General features: G+C 39.2%; 1 protein-coding gene across 3 annotated transcripts in view; it reads right to left on the bottom strand.

Annotated features, from left to right (window-relative positions):
- The window catches only part of LOC139464948 (nostrin-like), a 93,089-nt gene continuing 69,505 nt past the window's right edge, over positions 1-23,584 (bottom strand). For all 3 annotated transcript variants that reach the window (XM_071246578.1, XM_071246576.1, XM_071246577.1), the window contains 14 exons: positions 16,281-16,361; positions 14,790-14,852; positions 14,056-14,137; positions 12,678-12,740; positions 12,121-12,210; positions 9,977-10,093; positions 9,124-9,231; positions 7,956-8,078; positions 6,997-7,105; positions 6,047-6,135; positions 4,045-4,173; positions 3,472-3,622; positions 1,597-1,701; positions 1-820 (listed from right to left, as the gene is read on the bottom strand). In XM_071246578.1, the coding sequence (XP_071102679.1) occupies positions 714-820; positions 1,597-1,701; positions 3,472-3,622; positions 4,045-4,173; positions 6,047-6,135; positions 6,997-7,105; positions 7,956-8,078; positions 9,124-9,231; positions 9,977-10,093; positions 12,121-12,210; positions 12,678-12,740; positions 14,056-14,137; positions 14,790-14,852; positions 16,281-16,361 (1,417 nt within the window). In that variant the 3' untranslated portion in view covers positions 1-713. The remainder of the gene's footprint in view (positions 821-1,596; positions 1,702-3,471; positions 3,623-4,044; positions 4,174-6,046; positions 6,136-6,996; positions 7,106-7,955; positions 8,079-9,123; positions 9,232-9,976; positions 10,094-12,120; positions 12,211-12,677; positions 12,741-14,055; positions 14,138-14,789; positions 14,853-16,280; positions 16,362-23,584) is intronic.

The following is a 23,584-nucleotide window of genomic DNA, read 5'->3' on the forward strand; positions in this document are numbered from 1 at the left end:
TGCAGAGTTGCGTCCCTTGTACACGCCAGAAACCTATGATCGTGGGTTTGAATCCAGGTTCGCCTCGTTTATGTTTTTAGGTTTGTCTGCACCATGCCAATGCTCGTGGATTTCACCGAAGTGGTAAACGTCTGAGACCTGCATCACTTCGAGCTTTCCTCCCACATTAAGCTGAAATGCCGTGATATAACTGGAATGCTGTTAAAAGCAGCGTTAAACTCAACTCACACACTCACTCACTCAGTCATTTCATTTGCTTACACAACACTGCTAAGGAGTCGAATCTAGTTACAGGTCTGATGGAAGAACGTAGTGTGTACAAGACCAATGGTGACAATGGTGGTCTTGTCAGTAACAAGAACTACCATCAGTGCTTGTTACATCAAGACTACCAACAGAGCAATCACAGTGGTAACTCATACACCTGAACACTGACATTCACTCTTGATCCATGGCCACTTTGTTGAAGGCTCTTGACACTATCCTTCTGTGACAAGAATGTCATTCCTGCTTTTTCGACAAATGAGCATGTGTAACTGTTCAATAAATACCCAGATGACATCCAGCCCCATCAATACGGACCATAGCTCACTACTGTGTATATACAGGGCCTCTTAAGGGTAGGTCTCCTACTGCTATGTACATTATGCAGAATGCTGGGAGTTGTATATAAATACATCTCTATGTACACCAGATGCTAGACGGTCAGGTCCTCATTTTATATCCTCCACGTACGTTGATGGGAAGATCCCCACGGCCCCGTTCAGTTCTCCTTGCCACCAGCCGTCGGCCAGTTTCTCGTACACCAAGATTATGTCACCTGGGAAAAGAGAGTGAAGAGTGAGTGGTGTACGCCCCTACAGTGGTAGAAACTAATTCTAAAAATCCTTATAATGACAACATATAGCAAAACCCTTAAAAATGACAAATTTCTACTAGTCCTTATGATACCTTAACTACTTGGCAGTTTTGCAAGGACTATAGGACTAGTGCCAATTTCTAACGCTGCACTATGGACAGCCATTCGGTCAAAAAAAAAGGTTAAAATAAAGAACAAACATATACTAAAAAAAATCAAATTGGTGTTCGTCGAAAATTGTTGTATAACAAAATCTCGGACACTATTTAGCAGTGACACTCTTTCAAATCAGGTTAATATTTGCAGTTACATTTCCACCATCAGACAGGAAAATTAACATTTTACATTTTTTAGTAATATTATTGTCATGATAGTCTGAGGTTGGTTGGTTGTTTAACGCGGCACTCAGCAATATTCCAGCTATATAATCTAAGTGGGATCGATGACATGCATCAACCAAGTCGGCGAGCCTGACCACCGGATCCCATTAGTCGCCTCTTACGACAAGCATAGTCACCTTTTACGGCAAGCATGGGTCGCTGAAAACCTATTCTACCCCGGATCTTCATGGGTCTCTGAGGTAGACCAAGTGCCACAATTTTCTTGCACAACGTTCACTTTTCAGATCTTATGAATTTGTGCGTCGGAAAAATAACTTGGCAGCAGAGGTTGCAGGGACCACTTCTAGCCCAGAATCCTAACAGGGACATATGAGTGTATCAAAAGCGACATCTCACCTTGTTTGATTGAAATCTCATCTCCATGAACAGCATCATAATCGTACACAGCCTTACATCTGCCGATCGGTGTGAGTGGAGGGAAATCGTCAAATTCATCATTACCTGAAATGAGAGGGGGATAGAATCAATAACTTTGAATTATTCTTGAAACTAAGCAAAAGTCAAGAATTACAAGAATTAGTGTTGGAGCAAGTTTTAGAAATGCCATTTGTGAACAGTATTATGGTTACTGTATTCGACGTAATAAGCATCCCGCTCTTATAAGTGCTCACGGTGCCATTTGCTAACATATTGGCACGTGACCAATCCCACTTAGCACCCCTCCCGATTGATCAATGCACTCAAGACATATTTATTCATGTATAATATGCACCATTAATTATGGGCAATTAAATTCTGGAAAATATATCTGTCGTGTATAATACGCACAGACTTTTCTTTTGTATCATTTCAGGCTGTCAGCATAAACCACGAAATTTTTGATCTTCCAACTTTCTTTATTTTCTCACCAAAATTATATTCTAAAAAGAGCTCTCTATTTCTCATTTTTAGAGCGCCCTGGGCTCTTATTATGTTGAATACGGTATTAGCGGCATGCAGCTAAATGTGGGAGGGAACCCTGAAGGGATGCAGATCTCAGATGTTTACCACAGGGTTTTACCCTGACTTACAAAAGTGAGGGTCCTGGGGACCCCCAATATTTAATTTAAAGGGTCCTAGCTGGCAATAGGAGGGGGCGAACCAGGATTCGAATCCTTCTATGCTTTCACTACATTCCAAAGTGCTTTTCAATACACAGAGCTTTTCATTTGATAGCAATGTTACCTATAATATATTAAAAACTCTAAAGGTAAAACACTTAAACAATTCCTGAATTGATGCAGGAGGCTGTGCTTGTGTTTTTACACTTGCATCATGTGTAATGTCCCCTCTATCAGGGTACAATGTTACACAATCAACCAAGCCTGACAGCCTGATCCATTTAGCTGCCTCTCAATACAAGCACAGGTTGCTGGGGACCTATTTCAACCTTGAATTTCAACAGGGTTGGATGATGTGCCTACAAAGTTTCATCAAGAAATATTGACTGGTTTATGTGTTTATTCCATAAATGAAACCATCACTTGAAGTCCAACTTGTTGCCTTGGAAACGCAAAAAGCAGAAATTTCAAAAATTCTTGATTAAGGGTAAAAAAAAAAGTCTTGGTTCTCAGGCACCAGACGCATCATAATAAAGTCTGTCGTTTTTATTTTCATTTTTCATTTTATTTAAAAATTCCTAATACTTAAAAACAATGTGATCCAATTTTGCATGCAGTTACTTCCCTTTACACGTGCACTGCTTTACTTCACATCTCAAGTTATGGTAATGGCGGCAAAAGGAGTTAGTATACTTGTTAATGTAGGGAGGCCCTTTCCTAGGTTGATGGTACAGAACTGTTTATTTGGCTACATACTAGTTTGAACAAGCAAAAAAAAAAACCACCGCCCGCCCATTCTATATTTTCAAAAAACATTGCCTGAGAATCCATTCTTTTATCTTTTTAAGCCTTAATTAAAGGATGCAGTTCACCACTTGTCTGATGTGCATACAGAGTTTCACAAAGAAATGATAAAATGATAAACAGTTTATGACTTGTCTTCGTTAACAAAAATAAAAATTGCCCAAATTCCTAAATCGACAAAAGGCACCAGTTCAATGCATGCCTCATGTGTATAGAAAGTCACATGACTTTTAAAGTCAGTTAACTCCCTTGCCTCGGGAAGATGGTCTCGTGCCTAACAAAACTCAAACAAATGGTAATGCATACATACTCCAGCAAACTACGGTAGGAATACTATCATTGCTTTGATAATGCTTTAACAACTCACCAAACTCATCATCGTCGTAGCTTGGATCGACGGTGGAGTAGTGGTCCCCGACAGAGCCGAGCGACGTGACTGAGCCAGCTGAGTATGTGTAGTCCGAGTTGCCATCCAGTGCCAGGTTCATCGGCAGCTTCAACAAACTGACCATGTGACCCTGGAACAAAACATGAGTTGGTCAGTTGGGCTTCATGCCAACTTGACCAGGAGGTCAGCTTGATGTGGGAGGAGAAGGAAGTTGAGACGAAAACAGCAACTCCCAGCAGGGTTTCACATCCGTTCATTTTCTAGGTTGGTTGGTTGGTTTGTTTTACGCCACACTCAGCAATATTCTAGTTATATGACGGCGGTCTGTAATAACCAGACAATCAAGTGATTGACATCATGAACATCGATCCATGCAATTCGGATACGATGACATGCATCAACCAAGTCAGCGAGCCTGACCACACGATCCCGTTAGTGGCCTCGTACAACAAGCATAGTCGCCTATTACGGCAAGCATGGGTTGCTGAAGACCTATTCTACCCCGTATTTTCATGTGTCTAACAATGTAGCAAGGTTAAAAGAAAATCACACCTGTTTTTCCCTGGTGGTCTCAATATACTGAGAAAATTTATGAACCGGTGGATCTCTCTTGTCCAGCTTGGCCAGGGACTTGGCTATCTTGTAGTGACTAGCTTCCAGGAAGTTGAGGGTGAAGGTGGTCTGCAATGTCAGGTACAACAGATGAACAGATGAGATCAGGCCCCGTGTCACATAACCATATACCGGGTAAGCTACGACTATGATAAAGTATTGGGAGTTGTAGTGGGGGCACTCAGATTGCTCTCCACAAAACAATCTTAAGCGTATGATCATATGCGTATGTTAAAGTATTGGGAGTTACAATCGTTTTAGCACTACGGTGATCATAAGCCTATGATGAAATATTGGGAGTTACAATCGTTTTAGCACTACAGCGATCATAAGCCTATGTTAAAGTATTGGGAGTTACAATCGTTTTTGCACTACAGCGATCATAAGCCTATGTTAAAGTATTGGGAGTTACAATCATTTTCGCACTACGGTGATCATAAGCCTATGATGAAGTATTGGGAGTTAAAATCGTTTTAGCACTACAGCGATCATAAGCCTATGTTAAAGTATTGGGAGTTACAATCGTTTTAGCACTACAGCGATCATAAGCCTATGTTAAAGTATTGGGAGTTACAATCGTTTTAGCACTACAGCGATCATAAGCCTATGATGAAGTATTGGGAGTTACAATCGTTTTTGCACTACAGCGATCATAAGCCTACGTTAAAGTATTGGGAGTTACAATCATTTTAGCACTACAGCGATCATAAGCCTATGTTAAGTATTGGGAGTTACAATCGTTTTTGCACTACAGCGATCATAAGCCTATGATGAAGTATTGGGAGTTACAATCATTTTAGCACTACAGCGATCATAAGCCTATGTTAAAGTATTGGGAGTTACAATCATTTTCGCACTACGTTGATCATAAGCCTATGATGAAGTATTGGGAGTTACAATCGTTTTTGCACTACAGCGATCATAAGCCTATGATGAAATATTGGGAGTTACAATCGTTTTTGCACTACAGCGATCATAAGCCTATGATGAAGTATTGGGAGTTACAATCATTTTTGCACTACAGCGATCATAAGCCTATGATGAAGTATTGGGAGTTACAATCATTTTTGCACTACAGCGATCATAAGCCTACGTTAAAGTATTGGGAGTTACAATCGTTTTTGCACTACAGCGATCATAAGCCTATGTTAAAGTATTGGGAGTTACAATCATTTTAGCACTACAGCGATCATAAGCCTATGATGAAGTATTGGGAGTTACAATCATTTTTGCACTACAGCGATCATAAGCCTATGATGAAGTATTGGGAGTTACAATCGTTTTGGCACTACAGCGATCATATGCCTATGATGAAGTATTGGGAGTTACAATCGTTTTTGCACTACAGCGATCATAAGCCTATGATGAAGTATTGGGAGTTACAATCGTTTTTGCACTACAGCGATCATAAGCCTACGTTAAAGTATTGGGAGTTACAATCATTTTAGCACTACAGCGATCATAAGCCTATCTTAAAGTATTGGGAGTTACAATCGTTTTTGCACTACAGCGATCATAAGCCTATGATGAAGTATTGGAAGTTACAATCATTTTAGCACCACAGCGATCATAAGCCTATGATGAAGTATTGGGAGTTACAATCGTTTTTGCACTACAGCGATCATAAGCAGTTTGAAGTTTTATGGGAAGCACTATTGTTGAGTAAATATTTCTTAAAGGTAATATTTGTCCCCACAATCAATTATTTTCACAATATCTACAAAGTTAATATGAGTTGCCTCCCTTACTGTTGTGTGCTACAGTCATTTAATGCAGAAAGATGTTCTAAATTCTGGAAATATTTTCACGTCTTAATTATTAATATCAAACCTCATATCAGAATGTATTAGAAGTCATATAGTCCATCACACGTATGATAAATTTTTCATGTACCCATGTCCTCGGAATTCCTTCAACTGCAGCAACAATGACAACAACCTACCTGTTCTAATCTCTGTTTTACATCTTCCTGAGCATCAGCATCAGCAAAATTCGGCTTGGACTTGTACACATCCACCAGCTTCTGTACACCTGGAAACAAACAGATCATCTATTGTACCAAGCTTGGAGTGAGTGAGTTGTGTTTAACGCTGCTTCTAACAGTATTCCAGTTATATCACGGTGTGCCAGCTTTATGTGGGAGGAAAGCCTGAAGTGATGCATGTCTTAGACGTTTGCCACTTCGGTGAAACCCACGAGCATAAGAATGGTGCTGACAAACCTTGAAACATAATCGGGGCGAACTGGGGTTCTAACTCACAATCATCGGTTTCTGGCATGCCCAAGGGACGCAACATTGCACAGCGAATCACGGCGCCTTAGATGACTGGGCCACCCGTGCCCCCTACGTTTTAGAGATATTCACCGTCTCTGAGGGGTAAAGTCGCAAAGTATGTACAAAGCATCAATGACTCAGGGAATATGCGTTATCCCTCGGGTATTATCCTTTAATGCCCGAGTCAGAGACCATGTATCGGTACATGGTCTCTGTCCGAGTGAATCAAGAATTGCACACAATCTGTGCATATTTCAGGTATTATACATATTCCCTGGAACCAAACTGCCCAATAGTAAAGGTATCCTAAGGACTAGTAGAAATTGGCCCATTTTAAAGGTTTCACTATATGCTATCATTTTAAGGACTAGTGGACAATAACTGTTAGTTTCTAACCCTGAGGGGCATATTTTGAACAACGTCCCTAGCCTTAGGAGACACCACATGTACTACAAAAGATTGAATTTGCAAATGGTAATTTGCACGTTTTTAGATATTCTCCCATGATTTCATGACACATGTTCATCTTTAGGACTGGGCCCCGTTCCACAACTTGATCCTTGCGATAAGACGATCGTAACACAGACTTCCATGGGAGCTTGTGTTTTGTGACCTACCCTCCTTGCCCTTGCGGTCTCTCTCGAGCATCTGTTGTATGTAGAGCAGGTAGTTCTGAAGCGCGTTCCGCCGCCGCACAGCGTTCATGTTAAACTGAGTATCTTCAGCCTGGAAAACAACACGACATTGACTTATGTTTCTACTGATAATATTTGCTTCACAGCTTTACATAAAACACAAAATACCAGCTCAATAAAAAAGAAAGGAGACAACTCTAGGTGTATAACAATAAATAGGGTCAATATACACAAAAACATAATTGACAAAATGTACAACCTTAGATTTGAAAAGTATCCGTGAAGTAGTTTTCTAGTTGTAGTCACACAAATGATTCAGAAAAAAATTCTAAGTATAAAAATGAAAAAATAGCTGTATTTTTTCTGAAAAATCCAAATATTGAAATCAAACTTCACACTGCATATCTCCTATTGGTATAGAATCTGTACCCCCCTATTGGAAAAGAATCTATGAAGCAGTTTTCAAGATATAAGTCACCCAAATCATGCAAATGTTGAAGTAAATAAATATTCTAAGTTCACAACACGAAAAACATCATTTTTTTCAGAAAACACACATATCAAAATCAAACTTTGCACTGCACCTCTTCTATTACTATGGAAACTGTTCCTACAAGTTATAAGTCGCACAAATGTTATACTAAAACATTTCTAAGTAAAAATTTTTTTAAAAAGCTGTACTTTTTCAGCAAATCCAAATATTGAAATCAAACTTTGCACTTTATCTCCTGTAGGTATAAAAAGTGTTCACCAAGTTTGAAATTAATCTGTTTACAAGTTTTCAAGTTATAGGTCACAAAACAAAAAATGTCCTCAGAAGGACAGACAGAATTCCAGGGAATAACTATATCCCCCTGCCCTTTTAGGTCGGGCCTATAATAACCGTTAAACCCCATCATCTCACCTGACTCGACATGGGAACACATTATGATGGTACTTACATAGCAGTCCATCAACACTTGCTCTGGCATCCGGGCACCCTTCACGCCTTTCTCCCGGACGACAATCTCAAGGTCATTCTGAAGGTCAACTGCCATCACACTCTCATTGAGGTGGTCTAATATCTGATGACAACAGAATCAAATAACAATGTGTAACTTTTAGTGACAAGAAATTACTAAATGGACTTCTTTAAACTATGACATTTCATTGTGAGCGTGAATGATGTTTGTAGCTAAACCTGATCATTAAGCCTCATAACTAGATACGAGCTATTCATCTAAAAGATGCACTTTAGCCACATAATGTAGTTTGTATTAGGCTACCAAAAAATAATATTTGTGGTTTATATAGAGAATCTCACCCGAGTGTCTTTTGATATCAAATATATCAACACGAGTTGATAAAAGTGGAAAAATTCCGAGGCTTGCCGAGGATTTTTGCCACTTTTATCAACGAGTGTTGATATATTTGATATCAAAAGACACGAGGACGAGATTTTATTTATCATTCAACATTATGCTTCCAACTTTTTCAGTTTGTAGACAGTAAATAGCAGTGTCTTCAGTGTAAAAAGTACTGCTAACAGCTTCAGTAGCAAAGCCATTAGTGATGTCATTTGATTGTGACATCATGGTAACCAGTGACATCACAATGGTCTGCAAAGCATTGTGATGAAATTTCATTGCAGCAATATCTACAGTGTAGATATCGCTTGATCTCATCCAAGCGATATCTCCTGTGGGAGCCAGTTTTGGATGATAAAAACACTGCCCGCATCATCATAAAGATCGCCGTAAATTTTTTTATATTTCCATCTTTAAAAAAACACAAAAATCCTTAAATATTACAAGTATAACGGTAGTCAAATACTGTATTCCAGTATTTTACTGTATTCCAGTATTTTACACATCAAAGAAGGCCCAGGTTGATTGTACACAAATATTTATTTGGTTAAATAACTGTTTATTTGGTTACATACCAGCATGACCCTTCCCCTCCAAAAAAAATAATAATAAAAAAATAAATGAAAAAAATATATAATAAAATAAATAAAAACACTGCCCACCCATACTTTATTTTCAAAAGCCATAACCTGAGAACTAATTATTTTATTAATTCAAGCTGTGTGGGCATGAAAACCCTCAAGTATCTGCTGCATGAACTTACTCGTGTCAGTTTCGGAGGCAGCACGGATATATGACTGTTGTACTTGTTGAGGTATTCCTGCATCGTCTTCACACGATCTTCTTCTAAATGTTGCATCTGGGTACTACCCTGGAGGAAGCAACAAACAGACAGGCCAGTCATTAATGAGTCTTGGCCAGCCAAATCACCGAGATCAAGCATGAGAAAAGATCACCCAAATCATTCGATATATTCTCCGAGGAATCATGCCAGTCTTGCAGAAGACATGACTAATCCATTGTTTCCCTACAAGATCCTCACGCCGCTTCCCGGAATACTTCCTGGATGCGCTCTGAGCTCGCTCAGGGGATTTAGTGCAATATGAATAGACATATTAGTAGTGGCAGTGGTAGTGGTGTTTACAGATTACCGTGTTCGACGTAATAAGCGCCCAGGGCGCTCTCAAAATTAGAAAGAGGGGGCTCTTAAGTTTGGTGAAAATAAAAACAGAGTTGAAAGATAAATTTTGTGGTTTATGCTGACAGCCTGAAATGTTTATATACGACAGACATATTTTTCCAAAATTTAATTGCATATTATACACGAATAAATAAGTCTTTTGTACATTGATCAATCGGAAGGGGTGCTAATTGGGATTGTTCACCAGCAAATAAATTAATAAATATCGTCGTGGGCGCTTATTAGAGCAGGGCGCTTATTGCGTCGAATACGGTAAAGTAAAAAGATGTAGCAAAGAGGGTTTGGGTGATCCTGGCAGTCAGGCTGGTTAGGCTCATCATCAGCTCAGGGCCCTTGCCCCCTCCCTCTAGACGCAGCCCACTCAAGCGAATTGGACCTCTCCCAGGTATTATTCCCAAGGTGCCAATGTCGTTACCTTGGAGACGGTGAACTCCCAGTCCTGTCTGGAGGTCTCCCCCTTGTAGCAGCACTCGGTGTACTCCTTGTCTGCCTTCCGCACCGCCGCCAGCGAGTTCTTACTCTTCTTCTCCATCTGGAACCAGAGATACCCTGTCATGTCAATCTGCCTCACCTGTCTCGCATCATGTTATTACTATATCAGGATAAAAAAATAATAGTTTTGGTTCTACGGCATCATCATAACGTCTGTTGCAGGTTTCGTTTTTATATCCAATTTTTAAAAAGTCCTTTAATATTCCTTGTCTCAAACACACGACCCCAGCAGTGAAATGCTACAATACAATGGCCAAATATCATAACTGAAAAGAAAATTCAGTACAGTGATAAAAGGACCGAAGACTTTGTATCTCTAACGACGAATATTCGTTTCAAGGCGAGTTCATGGTGAGTTGATGTGATTTGCCGCTCAGTTCATACACAATTTCGCCGAAATTAATGTAAACAAAATAGAATGAAATCTTGGATAAAAATAATATAATGGATTATAAATATAGTCCAGATAAATAATGAACACTTTTATAGCCAGGTCATATACTAGTTTTAACAACCAAAATAATCCCCCAAAACACCCACCAGGGGTAGAAACTAACAGTTTCAGTCCACTGGTCCTTATAATGATTACATATAGCAAAACCCTTAAAAATGGCAAATTTCTACTAGTCCTTATGATACCTTAACTATTGTGCAGTTTGACAAGGACTACAGGACTAGTGCCAATTTCTAACGCTGCCCACACTATATTTTCATAAGCCATTGCCTGAGAACTAATTCTTTTATTTTTTTAAGCCTTACAAGTTGGTTCATACAAAACCCGAGCCTCAAAATTTAAGGACTTTCCAAGGCAACTGCAAGACCAATGTGTGATTTCAAACAGGAACTTTCTTCTTGATATCATTGTCAGAATGGCTATATTTGCAACACACTATCAGCTGCAGTAACCATATCTCCGTACTGATGCCTCTAAACGATTTTGATAGTTTTTTTGTTTAACGCCGCACTCAGCAATATTCCAGCTATATGACGGCGGTCTGTAAAATAATCGAATCTGGACCAGGCAATCCAGTGATTGATATTATGAGCATCGATCCACACAATTTGGATCGATGACATGCATCAACCTAGTCAGCGAGCCTGACCACCCAATCATGTTAGTCGCCTTTTACGACAAGCATAGTCGCCTTTTACTGCATGCATGGGTTGCTGAAGACCTATTCTACCCCGCATCTTCACAGGTCGCTTTTGATATTGATTTACCACTACACACAGCAATGACCTGTACACATGAATGCATCTATGGGTTTTGTCCTTTCAAAAGCAGGTACCCAAACAGAATTTTCAGGATGATCTAAATTCAATAAACGTGTTTTGAAACATGCTGCAATATCCATCTTCCTGGGTAAAGGGCTTTAACTGAGTATAAAAATCCAGTTTCCACCCATGCTGAACTAGTCTGGAATTCCGGAGTTACATTTTGGCTGGACTACGAGTCTATGCGTAGTCCAATCAAAATCAGGTAACGAAAGCGACATCCGGTTCCTAAACAACATGGATTTCAACGTATAAGATTTTGGTTGACTGCAGGATTTGCATAGCATGTGTACTGTCAACTGGTCGTTGACAGATATTTTGCAAATCTTTTCAAGTTTTTAATCAAGGTGTTCAAGTGATTTGATGCACTTCGCGGGATAAGAATCGTTTTATTACAATATAGATCTTGATTATCAATCAGATTGTTTTGACTGGGTGTCACCATTTTGTTCAAAGCAAATGCAAGTGATATGAGAGATGGAATTTGATTGGTCAATAGGAGGGACATAGAAGGGACATAACTTGTTATAGCCACTGGTGGCGTTTTGATAAAACCTGGAAATTGCAGTCTAGTTCAGCAAGGGTGGAAACTGGACTTTTATAGTCAGTTAACGCCCTTGCCTCAGGAAGATGTGCAATATCTGACTGCATGAAAAGAGATCTGGGCCCTGTTTCACAAAGCGATCTTAGTACAACGTTGATCATAAGCCAATGATCAAGTTTGGGAGTTACGACCAGCCTAGCACTAAGATTGTTTTGTGGAACAGGTTCCTGGACTGGTATTTGACTCACCTTTGCAATGTCTTTTGACTTCCCTGATTTGACCTCTGACTCCTCTACCTTCTCATATTCTTTAGCACATGACACAGCGTTCTTCTTGGCCTGTAGGGTTGAAACAAGGGTTGCCATGGTAACCAAGTGAGTGAGCGAATGTTGTTTTACAATATATCAGCGACTGACATACAAGCCAGGTCACACAAGTGAGTTGGATTTAATGCCGCTTTGAACAGTATTTCCGTTACATATTTGCAGGTCAGTTTTCTTGTGTGTATGCCTCTTCTTGTACTACCCCTATTATATAGTACTAGCCCACACACCATGCCACAATTAATATGGATACCCCACCCAGACACAGCATACTGACGCCGAGCCAACCAGTCCTTGCTTCATCCCCTTAATGTCCAGGCAGGGAAACAACAAGTACCACCTTTTAACGTCTGTTGGTATGACGTGGCCAGGGATCAAACCACAGACCTTCCACTCTCTGGGCAGATGCACTTTCCACTAGACCAAGTGGAATCCCATTCTATCCAGAATCCCTACATGGTCTCACGATCAAAATTAATCACCTTATACTCGTCCGCTCTTCTGTCTGTGAGATTCCTGAACGCTTTATCTACCATGGCCTCGATCTGAAACAGGGACCAGTCATTGTACATAATGACATAATGTAACATAATGTCATCTGAACATTGCCTGATGTAGCAACTGCTGTGACATTTTAAACTTTAAGAGCATCTGATTCTGATTGGCCTCGATCTAACATGTCTAAAACAGAGACCATTCATTCATATACTGTCACATAATGTCATCTTAACATAGGCTGATGTAGCAATTTTAGCTGCTGCGACATCATAATCTTGATGAGCATCTAATTCACATCTGCAATATTATATAAAGGCTGAAGGGATGTGATAGACTAACAAACAATCTATGATGTCTTTTATTACACAATACATTTCTCTCTTCTAAAATAATGGGGTTTTTTTTCGAATACTAATTTTCATGTGGAATACAGCTTACGAGATTTCATTGACCAGTGATTGACACCATGATTATTGATTTATTCAATTGAGATATGATGACATGCATCAACCAGTGATTGACACCATGATTATCGATCTACTCAATTGGGATACGATGACATGCATCAACCAATGATTGACACCATGATTATCGATTTACTCAATTGGGATATGATGACATGCATCAACCAATGATTGACACCATGATTATCGATCTACTCAATTGGGATACAATGACATGCATGAACCAATGATTGACACCATGATTATCGATTTACTCAATTGGGATATGCTGACATGCATCAACCAGTGATTGACACAATGATTATCGATCTACTCATTTGGGATATGTTGACATGCATCAAACAATGATTGACACCATGATTATCGATCTACTCATTTGGGATATGATGACATGAATCAACCAATGATTGACAGCATGATTATCGATCTACTTAATTGGGATACGATGACATGCATCAACCAATAATTGACACCATGATTATCGATCTACACAATTGGCATACGATGACATGCATCAAACAATGATTGACACCATGATAATCGATCTACTCAGTTGGGATACGATGACATGCATCAACCAATGATTGACACCATGATTATTGTTCTACTCAGTTGGGATACGATGACATGCATCAACCAATGATTGACACCATGATTATCGATCTACACAATTGGGATATGATGACATGCATCAACCAATGATTGACACCATGATTATCAATCTACTCAATTGGGATACGATGACATGCATCAACCAAGTCAGCAAGCCTGGCCCACCATTAGTCACAGCTTACGACATGCATATTAATTTTTACCAGGATCTTCAAGGAAACTAACTTCAGATAATTTCTCGTATGAGATAAAGTTTACAAATAAAGAAAAGGGTCTCCTGTCTTACCGGCTTCCTTGCTTTATTTTGTGTTTCTACAACAGATTTCAGGGGTTTACTTATTTCTTCCAGCAATCCAGCAGCTAAATTTCTGTAATGGAAATGAAAGCTTGTTTGAAATAATTGTTATTAACTGTCAGTTGGTACAGAATTTAACCCTCAGTACATTTGATGTAGAATGATGTTTGGGAACATTGGGAACTAAAGACGCATCATATTATTAGGCATGAATAATTCAGAAGAAGAGAATACAGAATGACGTCTCTATGTCATGTCACATGACTGCAGTACACTTGGAGCTTAAATGGTAGCCCTACTAATCTGAAAGACTTTAGACAAAAACTAGACTTGCTAAAGTGTGACATTTATGGTTATTCAAACAGACAGGCACTATACACAATTCTATCACATATTTCCTTCTCATACGTCAATCAATAAGGGTGATACAACCCCTGTAACAGTGAGTGAGTGAGTGAGATAGGTTTTAACACTTGTTTTAACAGTATTCCAGTTACATCACAGTGTGTCAACTTAATGTGGGAGGAAAGCCTGAAGTGGTCCATGTCTCAGACGTTGACCACATTGGTGAAACCGACGAGCACGGGAAAGGTGCTGACAAAAAAAAAACATAATCAAGGCGGACCAGATTCAAACCCACGCCTTGACTGGGCAAAATATGGCCCCAGAAACAGAGACACATGCAGTATGCTATCTGGGAAACCAACAGTTTGGAAGCTTCATACTTATGTAACTCCGCCTCCTGTTCCATGGCCGCTGCTGCTGTCTTCCATCCTTCAGATAAACTCCTGAAATAACAGTGTTGATATTAGATGATGGAGACAGATGCTGTGGGTTCTACACACCTGTCAGGCACGGACACGGACAAAATAAAGTTATTCCCAGGTAGGAAATTGGCTCCAACACAGCTGCTCGTAAAAGTTCTAACATCATCATATAAAATAATGAGTACAGTAATTGTCACAGCGAGTGACCACTAAAGTGACCGAGCTCTGTGAATCAAAGGCAGTCTGCCACTTTAGCAACTAAAGTACTCACGGAAATGAAAAGAAACAACTTTGTTTCGATCTCAGATTTTAAATAAATGCAGTTAATATACAAAATATATAAATATTCAAACAACTCAATTAGTACTAATTGGACCTTGGCACAAATACAGCGTATCAAAGGTTTTTATATCTTTTTTACACGTTAAAGTGTGTAAAAATATGAACAAAACAGACTATTGTGAAACTGAGCATAACCAGGTGTTAGTATATCAAGGTGAATGTCCATGACGACAAGTGAAAACAGGTGCTTGAAACCCCTGTGCATGTGATGTGTCAGTGGTGAGGTGATTTATTGTGGGATAGTGAATCATCGTCAAAATATCAGAACGTAAAAGTAACATATTCCCTTCTCAAACAACAACTTACATGTCATTATTATTATGTACATAAACATAGCAATTATTTTTATTGTTGTTTTGATAACTTTTTTCCCGGTTTATTTTCATAATGCCTATAGCCTGTTTCTACCATGTCAATTTGGACTTAGTTTTACTTTTTAATGTTGAAAGTGCCTACAAATTACCTACTGTAAAGTACATTTTGTATTGAGCACTGAGATAAGACTAGCAAATCCAGACTTGTACTTTTCCAGTTGTTTTGTTATTTCGTATTTACATCTACGTAATGCTTTGTGTCGATTATTAAATCTAGCAAAACAGGGTTTTTTTCATTTCCATGAGTACTTTAGTCTAAAGCTTGTGACTAAAAACATTCGGCATAGAAAGCTTAACTACTAGAGTACATATGATAACACTAAAATGTACAAAACATTATGCTTCAAGGTCTGGCTAGTAGATCACAAAAGAGGTGCAACGTCATCTTTCTTACGACGGAAATCTTAGCTGAGACAGTGAGCTCTTTTGTAAAAAGTGTAAAATATATAGACACATATTTAGTGTTGTATACGCTTTTGAGATTTTGTTCACAGCAAGTTATTTCCTGAAACTTTTCTTTCAAGGTCAGGTTTTGAAATAATTTCTTTCCACTTTTTCTTGTTTAGCAACAGGACATGAGCTCAATAACCTGACCTTGTCTCCATATATTTGTTACATAATGTCTTTAGCTTGAAACTCAAATAATTCAGGTTCACAAATACGGATTTTAAAAAAAATATTGTTTTTCAAACGTCTTCACCATTTCAACCAGGTTCAAGTACAACACACTTACCCCAACCCAGTGCCGGCAGCCTTAGCTAGCTTAATGCCAATTCTTGCCAACCCCTTGGCGTACGTGCCTTCAATATCCGCCCTGAAATGAAACAGACACAAACGATGAACCAACAAAGCATTGTTATTATGATTATTATACAGATTTTATGTGGTTTCATTTTCAAGGGAACAGCTTGGAGTCATCATGGTCAAACAGCATAAATAGTGATGGCTACATCACGACCAATGGACACAAAAAAGGGGATTCACTGAGAATTGAACTAGACTTTTTGGCATGACGAGACACCAGTTTATGCACTCAGATACCCCATGGTAAATAAGTCTGTACTAAAACATGTCATACATTTGCAGCAATTACTTTTTAATTATACATATTCAAACCATCATTAAAACTCACAAACAAGACATAACACAGAGGGAACAATACTCATGAAAGTTGGGAAAGGATGACAACGATATGTTGTGAGCCCTGACTACGTCTGTTTGAATCGTTTGTCTAATTTAGTCTAAAAATGCACATTAAATCTACATTATACATCTATTCTGATAAGAAATACAGTAAAGGTTCGGACGACTGAACAAGGAAATCACAATAATAGCACATATAATTGACATTTGGCTTTAGAGCTTGCACATTGTTATGACATCATTGTAGGCACAGGCTTTTTAGCAAGTTCATGCATATATTCATGGACCAAACCACCCTTTGAAGCCTCAAATGATGGTTCAGTTCATGAATATGCATGAATTATGTTAATAAGTCCCATGCTTCTGGTCACAGAGATCCATGAATTAATCCTTGTTAGAAGTGGTCTTCAGCAACCCATGCTTGACATAAGAGGCGACTAAAGGGATTGAGTGAGTGAGTGAGTATGGTTTTACGCCGCTTTTAGCAATATTCCAGCAGTATCATGGCGGGGGACACCAGAAATGGGCTTCACACATTGTACCCATGTCGGGAATCGAACTCGGGTCTTCGGCGTGACGAGCGAACGCTTTAACCACTAGGCTACCCGACAGGGATAGGGTGGTCAGGCTTGCTGATTTGGTTGATGCATGTCATCATATCCCAATTGTATAGATCGATGCTTATGATGTGCTGGGTGTGACATTAAACAGCAAAAACAAAAAAAATATAAAAAAATAAATATCAGGTCATAGTGGTCGACCTGGGTCTCCCACTTTCATGCCTGGTACCCCTAAACTGCCCTGAGTGAGTGAATTGATTTTAACGCCACTTTTAACAGTATTCCAGTTATATTACGGCGTGTCAGCTTAATATGGGAGGAAAGCCCGAAGTGATGCAGGTCTTAGACGTTTGCCACTTCGGTGAAACCCATGAGCACGGGTATGGTGCTGACAAACCTAAAAACATAATCGGGGCGAACCGGGGTTTGAACTCACAATCATAGGTTTCTGGCATGCCCAAGGGACGCAACTCGCGAATCGCAGCGCCTTAGACAACTGGGCCACCCGTGCCCCCTTAACTGCCCTGACAGTCCCAACCACACCCATTCCCAGGCAGACCCAAATACCTGTGAAATTAATTTTTCTATAAAGAGTGTGGTTACCTTCTGTAGGATAACTACTGACAAGATAGCACGGATGAACAAATTCTGAATAAAGAATTTAATCAGCCATACCATGTTGTCACTGGTGATCAATCCAACCTGTAACTGCCACTCTTCCATTGAGTACACTGAGCTAGATGTCCTTATGCAATGATAAAGTCTGAAGTAATTACACGCCTTGATTTATACCTTCAACATGCCATACATCTAATGTAATTACACTCTACATTCCCTGAATTCCTTGATTAATATTGGGGATGGGAGGGTGGGGGGAGGGCAACTCTGTAACTCGGGTGGGGTGCTGAGAAGGACACGGGTACCCACAGGTCTACCCAGACCCATGGTTAGTCAGCGTTAGAAATTGGCACTAAGTTGTGTAGTCCTTACCAAACTGACCAATAAGAAAGGTATCCTATGGACTAATGGAAATTGCTCCTTTTTAAGGGTTTTGCTATACGTTAACATTATAAGGACTAGTGGACAAAAACTGTTAGTTTCTAACCCTGTTAGTCATGTGATATATTGTTTAATGACAAAAATTATCAAAAACTATGGTTACACTAGAAGTAACTAATGTTCCCATTTCTTTCTGACTATGCACCCATTCCTTCTGACGTTTTAATGCTTGAATAAAGATAAAACTTCATGCTGTAAACTTCAGTGTATGCATGACCAGATCATTTTATACGTGTATCTAAATACATTTTGCCAGGGCTATGGTCAAACCTTTCCCAATCTGACAATTCGTACCTATCTCTTGAGACCTACAGCGGGTACCCGGGTAGGGTCAGGTAATAGGGGGTGGGTACCCGGGTAGTAAACTTGGACTTGTCCCAGGCCTAGTGGGGGGTAGTTAAATACGCCGAATACTATTACCCTGAATAAATTATTTTCTTTGTTTGTCAATTTGAATTTCTATTTCATTCCAACTATCATTATCATGTGATTGGTATAGTCAGAATGTAAGGGGGACGTTAAGTGATTTTCCGTTAGTCTGCAATCTCAAACCAATCTGATTATACAAACAAAAAAGTAAATCCATCTGGAAAACATGGTCAGTTGTAAACCTTTTTAAAATGAACTATGATGGCATTCCCAAAGACATAAACAAAAGTAAAAACGTTACTACATTTGGGGTTAGAGGGCAAATTTCAAGATTCTTGTAATGGCCGCACCCACTGGTGGCAGCGATGTTACCGAGAGTGTAACGAAGGTGTCACGCGCTTGGAAGGAGCTTGGGTTTGTTATCATACAGGGAGGTAACTCTTCCTGTAATAGTCATTTGAGTTACAGGTTCTACTACACCAACTCAGAATCTGTTGTTCGGACAGCAGCTTTCATAGTGAGTGAGTGAGTGAGTGAGTGAGTGAGTGAGTGAGTGAGTGAGTGAGTGAGTTTGGTTTTACGCCGCTTTTAACAATATTCCAGCAATATCACGGCGGGGGACACCAGAAATGGGCTTCACACATTGTACCCATGTCGGGAATCGAACCCGGGTCTTCGGCGTGACGAGTGAACGCTTTAACCACTAGGCTACCCGACCGCCCAAGCTTTCATAGAGATGATAGAGTGTGCAGTGAGAATCCTGGCAGCTGTGATTGGATGATATTGTGTAAGATTTTTTATATGTACATCCACCCAGTAATTAAGACTGACCATTATTTTGTGCTGTCAGAGACCATAGCATGATGAGTTATGCTGAATGTGACCACAGATATTTCCAAGCTGGTGACATATTTGATGCAGAACTGGGGCAGGTGTGTTTAGATTCCTGTACTGGGAAAAAGAGCTGGCTAAGCTAGCCACAATTGTGTTTTTATTACAGCTTAAAAGGCAAGACTGTGCATACGCGTACATGACAATGGCTGTTGAACGCCGATTTATTTCTTTAAAAAATATATATCATTACTGTAGAAGTAAGTAGGAAAACATTTTGTTGTGTGTAACCTAAAGCACAGAGAAACACATATCACTAGTATTAACAAAACAACAAAGGAAAATAAAATGCAATCACAAAAGAATTATTCCACCCCTTTGACTCCTCAAGTGTTTCATCAGACAATACAGGAGGAGCAATGGTGATTAGTATACTGGTGTTCGACCATTAGGCGCAATGACACACCAAGGTGCTCACAAACCAAGGATCGTAATTAGTTCTTTTGTCCGATTCAAACCAAAGGTCAGCAGATCCTTGACTGACTAAGGGAAACAACTCTGCATAATGCATTCCAGGGCTTCACACAACTGGGCCACCCATGACCCTAGTAACATAGTTTCTACCCCTGAACAAAGACAATTACAAGCAAGAGTGACAAGAGTATTCCCAAGTAATTGCATCAATTTACCACATCATTAACTCTCAATTGACTCTGTTGACAGCCATTGTTGAAGCCAGCAGGACTGTGTTAATGGTGTGAGGAGGACCATCAATACACTTCAGAGGAAGAACCAGGACGCTAAGACAGGGAGGGTAGGGAGAGTGAGAGAGAGGGAGGTGATCAAGTGGTGGGGATTTGGGTTTTCACAGCTCTTGTGCCTCCTCTGGATCTACCTGCTTGGTTTTAAGCGATGCAGAAATGTGTGTCCAATTCACTCACATGTATAAATGGACGCAGAAATGTGTGTCTAGTACACTCAAATGCATAAATGGACTCAGAAACGTGCGCCAGTACACTTAATGTATAAAATGGACGCAGAAAAGTGCATCCTGTACACTCACATGCATAAAATGGTCGCCGAAAAAAAATACATATTGCGTCCCTAAGGATGCACTATAATATTTAATTGTACCATATTCTTGACAAGAGACCTAAAGTTCCTTTACTTAAAGTAATTAATTTAGCTTACAGGACCCTTGAAATTAGGAACTGGGGGTCCTCTAGTTTTGTAGGTCAAGGTAATACCTGTACCAGTAAACTGTCTAGACAACAAGGACGTTTGTTATGAGGGACTCTGTAAATCTTATAGGGATGAAGGATGAGATTTTGATCCTACAAGTTGTAACACACCATGCCTATACCATGATACATGACTCTTGAGATGTGTTCCTGTTGATCATGAATAATATTTCATACACAGTCCCCATTTATGTCAAGTCCAAAGTGTCACTCAGAAAATCATTCTCAGTGATTCACAGGCATTTGGTGGGCACGTCACCTAAGGCCCCAAAAAATTCTCTGCACAGAGTTGTGTCCCTTAGGCGTGCCACAAACCTATGATCGTGGGTTCGAATCTGAGATTTGTCTGATCATATTTCTAGGTTTGTCACGCCACATCCGTGTTCATCGGTTTCATGCAAGGGGGCATCACTTCAGGCTCTCCCTACATCAAGCTGACATGCTGTGGCATTACTGAAATACTGTTTAATGCAGCTTTAAACCCAACTGTCTCTGTGACACTCTCACAGTGAATCCATAGCAGATCACAGATGTCCATGCACCATCCCCCAAAATGGGTAACGATAATCATTGATATATTTATTTTTTTTATTTTCTTATTTTTTTTATTTTATTGTTTTTAGAAAGACGCACCTGTTACATAAATGGGCTTCCACCCAGGGTAGCAGAAAGCCCGTGACATAAAGCACAACATATCAGTACATCTTACTTTGTTGGTTTTTTTTACAGAAAATAACATACTTCTCACTCACACATTCACTGTTGTTTATATATCATATTGCAGTTTAGGAAAGTACATGGTCTCAAACATTAAAATCTTAAGTACAAAATTAAAATTAAATTGAAAGCTGCTCCTCATTTTTGAAAAGTTGATGATACAGCATCCAAGCACCATAGAATTTCTGTTGATTACCTGTCTTGAAAGCAATATCTTTGTCAATGTTGTATCGTGAAAAAGCTTCCTTTTTATGAACATGAGAATAAGGTTTTGTATTTTGGAATTTGCATCTATAAATATAGTATTTTGCAATTAGTAAAAGTAAATCAAACACTTTATCTGTTTTTATGTTCTCTTTAACTCCAAAAAGTATCAATTCTGCACAAAATGTCATATTATAAACATGAAAGCACTGGTCGATCCACAATGACACTTCATCCCAAAATTGTTTTATTACATCACATTCCCAAAACAAGTGAGTAATTGTTTCCTTTTCATTGTGACAGAACGAGCACAAATCGTTCTGAGCATAATTGAGTAAATACAGAAAAGTATTAGTGGTGAGAATTCTGTGGGTAATTTTGTATTGAAACCATCGCAGTTTGACATCCTGTGTTGTACTGAAAATTTTATTACAAATATTGTTCCAATTTAAGTTTTCAAATTGTAATTCATTGATATATTTATTAATCAAGACACATTTCTGCCAACTTTTGTTGTCACACTGTCATTTGACTTTTAATCAACTTTGACACCACCATTACAATTCCTGGATCCACCCTGTCTGACACAAGGCTTGTATCAACATGCTGTCTGGGGCCAGAAACCTTCCACAAACTGTTCCACATGCAGTGTAGCAATAAATATTCTTCCCAAGTTTATTTTTGTACCAAATCTCAAAAACGAATATCGATGGAGATGGCGGAAATATGTAGATTTCCATTCTTTAAAAAAAACCACAGAAACTGGGGCAGCAGGAAACTAAAACAAAATAAAAAAACCGTTTAGTTGTTATTCGTAGAAGACGATTTAAAAGGTTACAAAAAACTTGATCTGAAGTTGAAGACTGCAAAAAGAGCAAGAGACATTACTTCCTTGTGTATTTTATACAATCCTCTGTGTTGAAGTGAAGCTAGACCTTCATGACAAGGTTGGTTGGTTCCAGCTATATGACGGCGGTCATGACAAGGTCTAGGCTTTTCAAAGTAAACACAGCACTGACATGTTGAAGAGTCTGCCTTCATCTGATTCAATGACTTGGAATGAATTATCATGTTGATTCTTTGCATTACCTTTTCCCTGATACAAATTGTGACAATAATACACCACTCAATGAAGTTAGGACCATCCAAATACTTCATATTACAGGGCTGACTCTAGCAATTTTCTGACATGAGTCCTTATGTGAATTTTTCAAAATATTCCAGAGTGAGTGAGTGAGTATGGTTTTACGCCGCTTTTAGCAATATTCCAGCAATATCACGGCGGGGGACACCAGAAATGGGCTTCACACATTGTACCCATGTCGGGAATTGAACCCAGGTCTTCTACGTGACGAGCGAAAGCTTTAATCACTAAGCTACCCGACCGCCCTTAAATATTCCAGAGGTACGCCCATACAGCACAATGTTAAAATGCCCCATTGTATTTGAAAATGTAGGCCTTTTTTCAAATTTAGGGGCTAAAAGCACAAGGACCCACCCTAGAATTATCCCTGATATTACTTTAGTTCATCTGCCATGCTATGGTTAATCTGTCATGACAGATTATCTGTAGAAATATGAAAGAATCGGTGGTCCTTAAATTCATTTAAGTAGTATATACACACAGGGTTAACATTGGTTGTTGAAAATTCCTCACAAAACATGCACAACAAGCTATACAATACCTCAATATAATCCAGACATTTTTTAACTATTGGCGTCACATTCTGCTGACCCTAGCATAAAGAACAGCAGAGAGAAAAATCAGCCTAAAAGCTTGATATATTTATTCCACTGACTGCAAACAAAAGAACTGCACCTGTGAGTAACTGCAACAGGTTTAATGGTGAGACAAGCTATACTCACACTGCAGACTAGGCAAAACAGTGTTAGAAATTGACACTAGTCCTGTA

Source organism: Haliotis cracherodii, unplaced genomic scaffold (genome assembly GCF_022045235.1).
Source record: "Haliotis cracherodii isolate W230 unplaced genomic scaffold, xgHalCrac1.p SCAF_17, whole genome shotgun sequence".
In the NCBI taxonomy this organism is placed as follows: Eukaryota; Metazoa; Mollusca; class Gastropoda; order Lepetellida; family Haliotidae; genus Haliotis; species Haliotis cracherodii.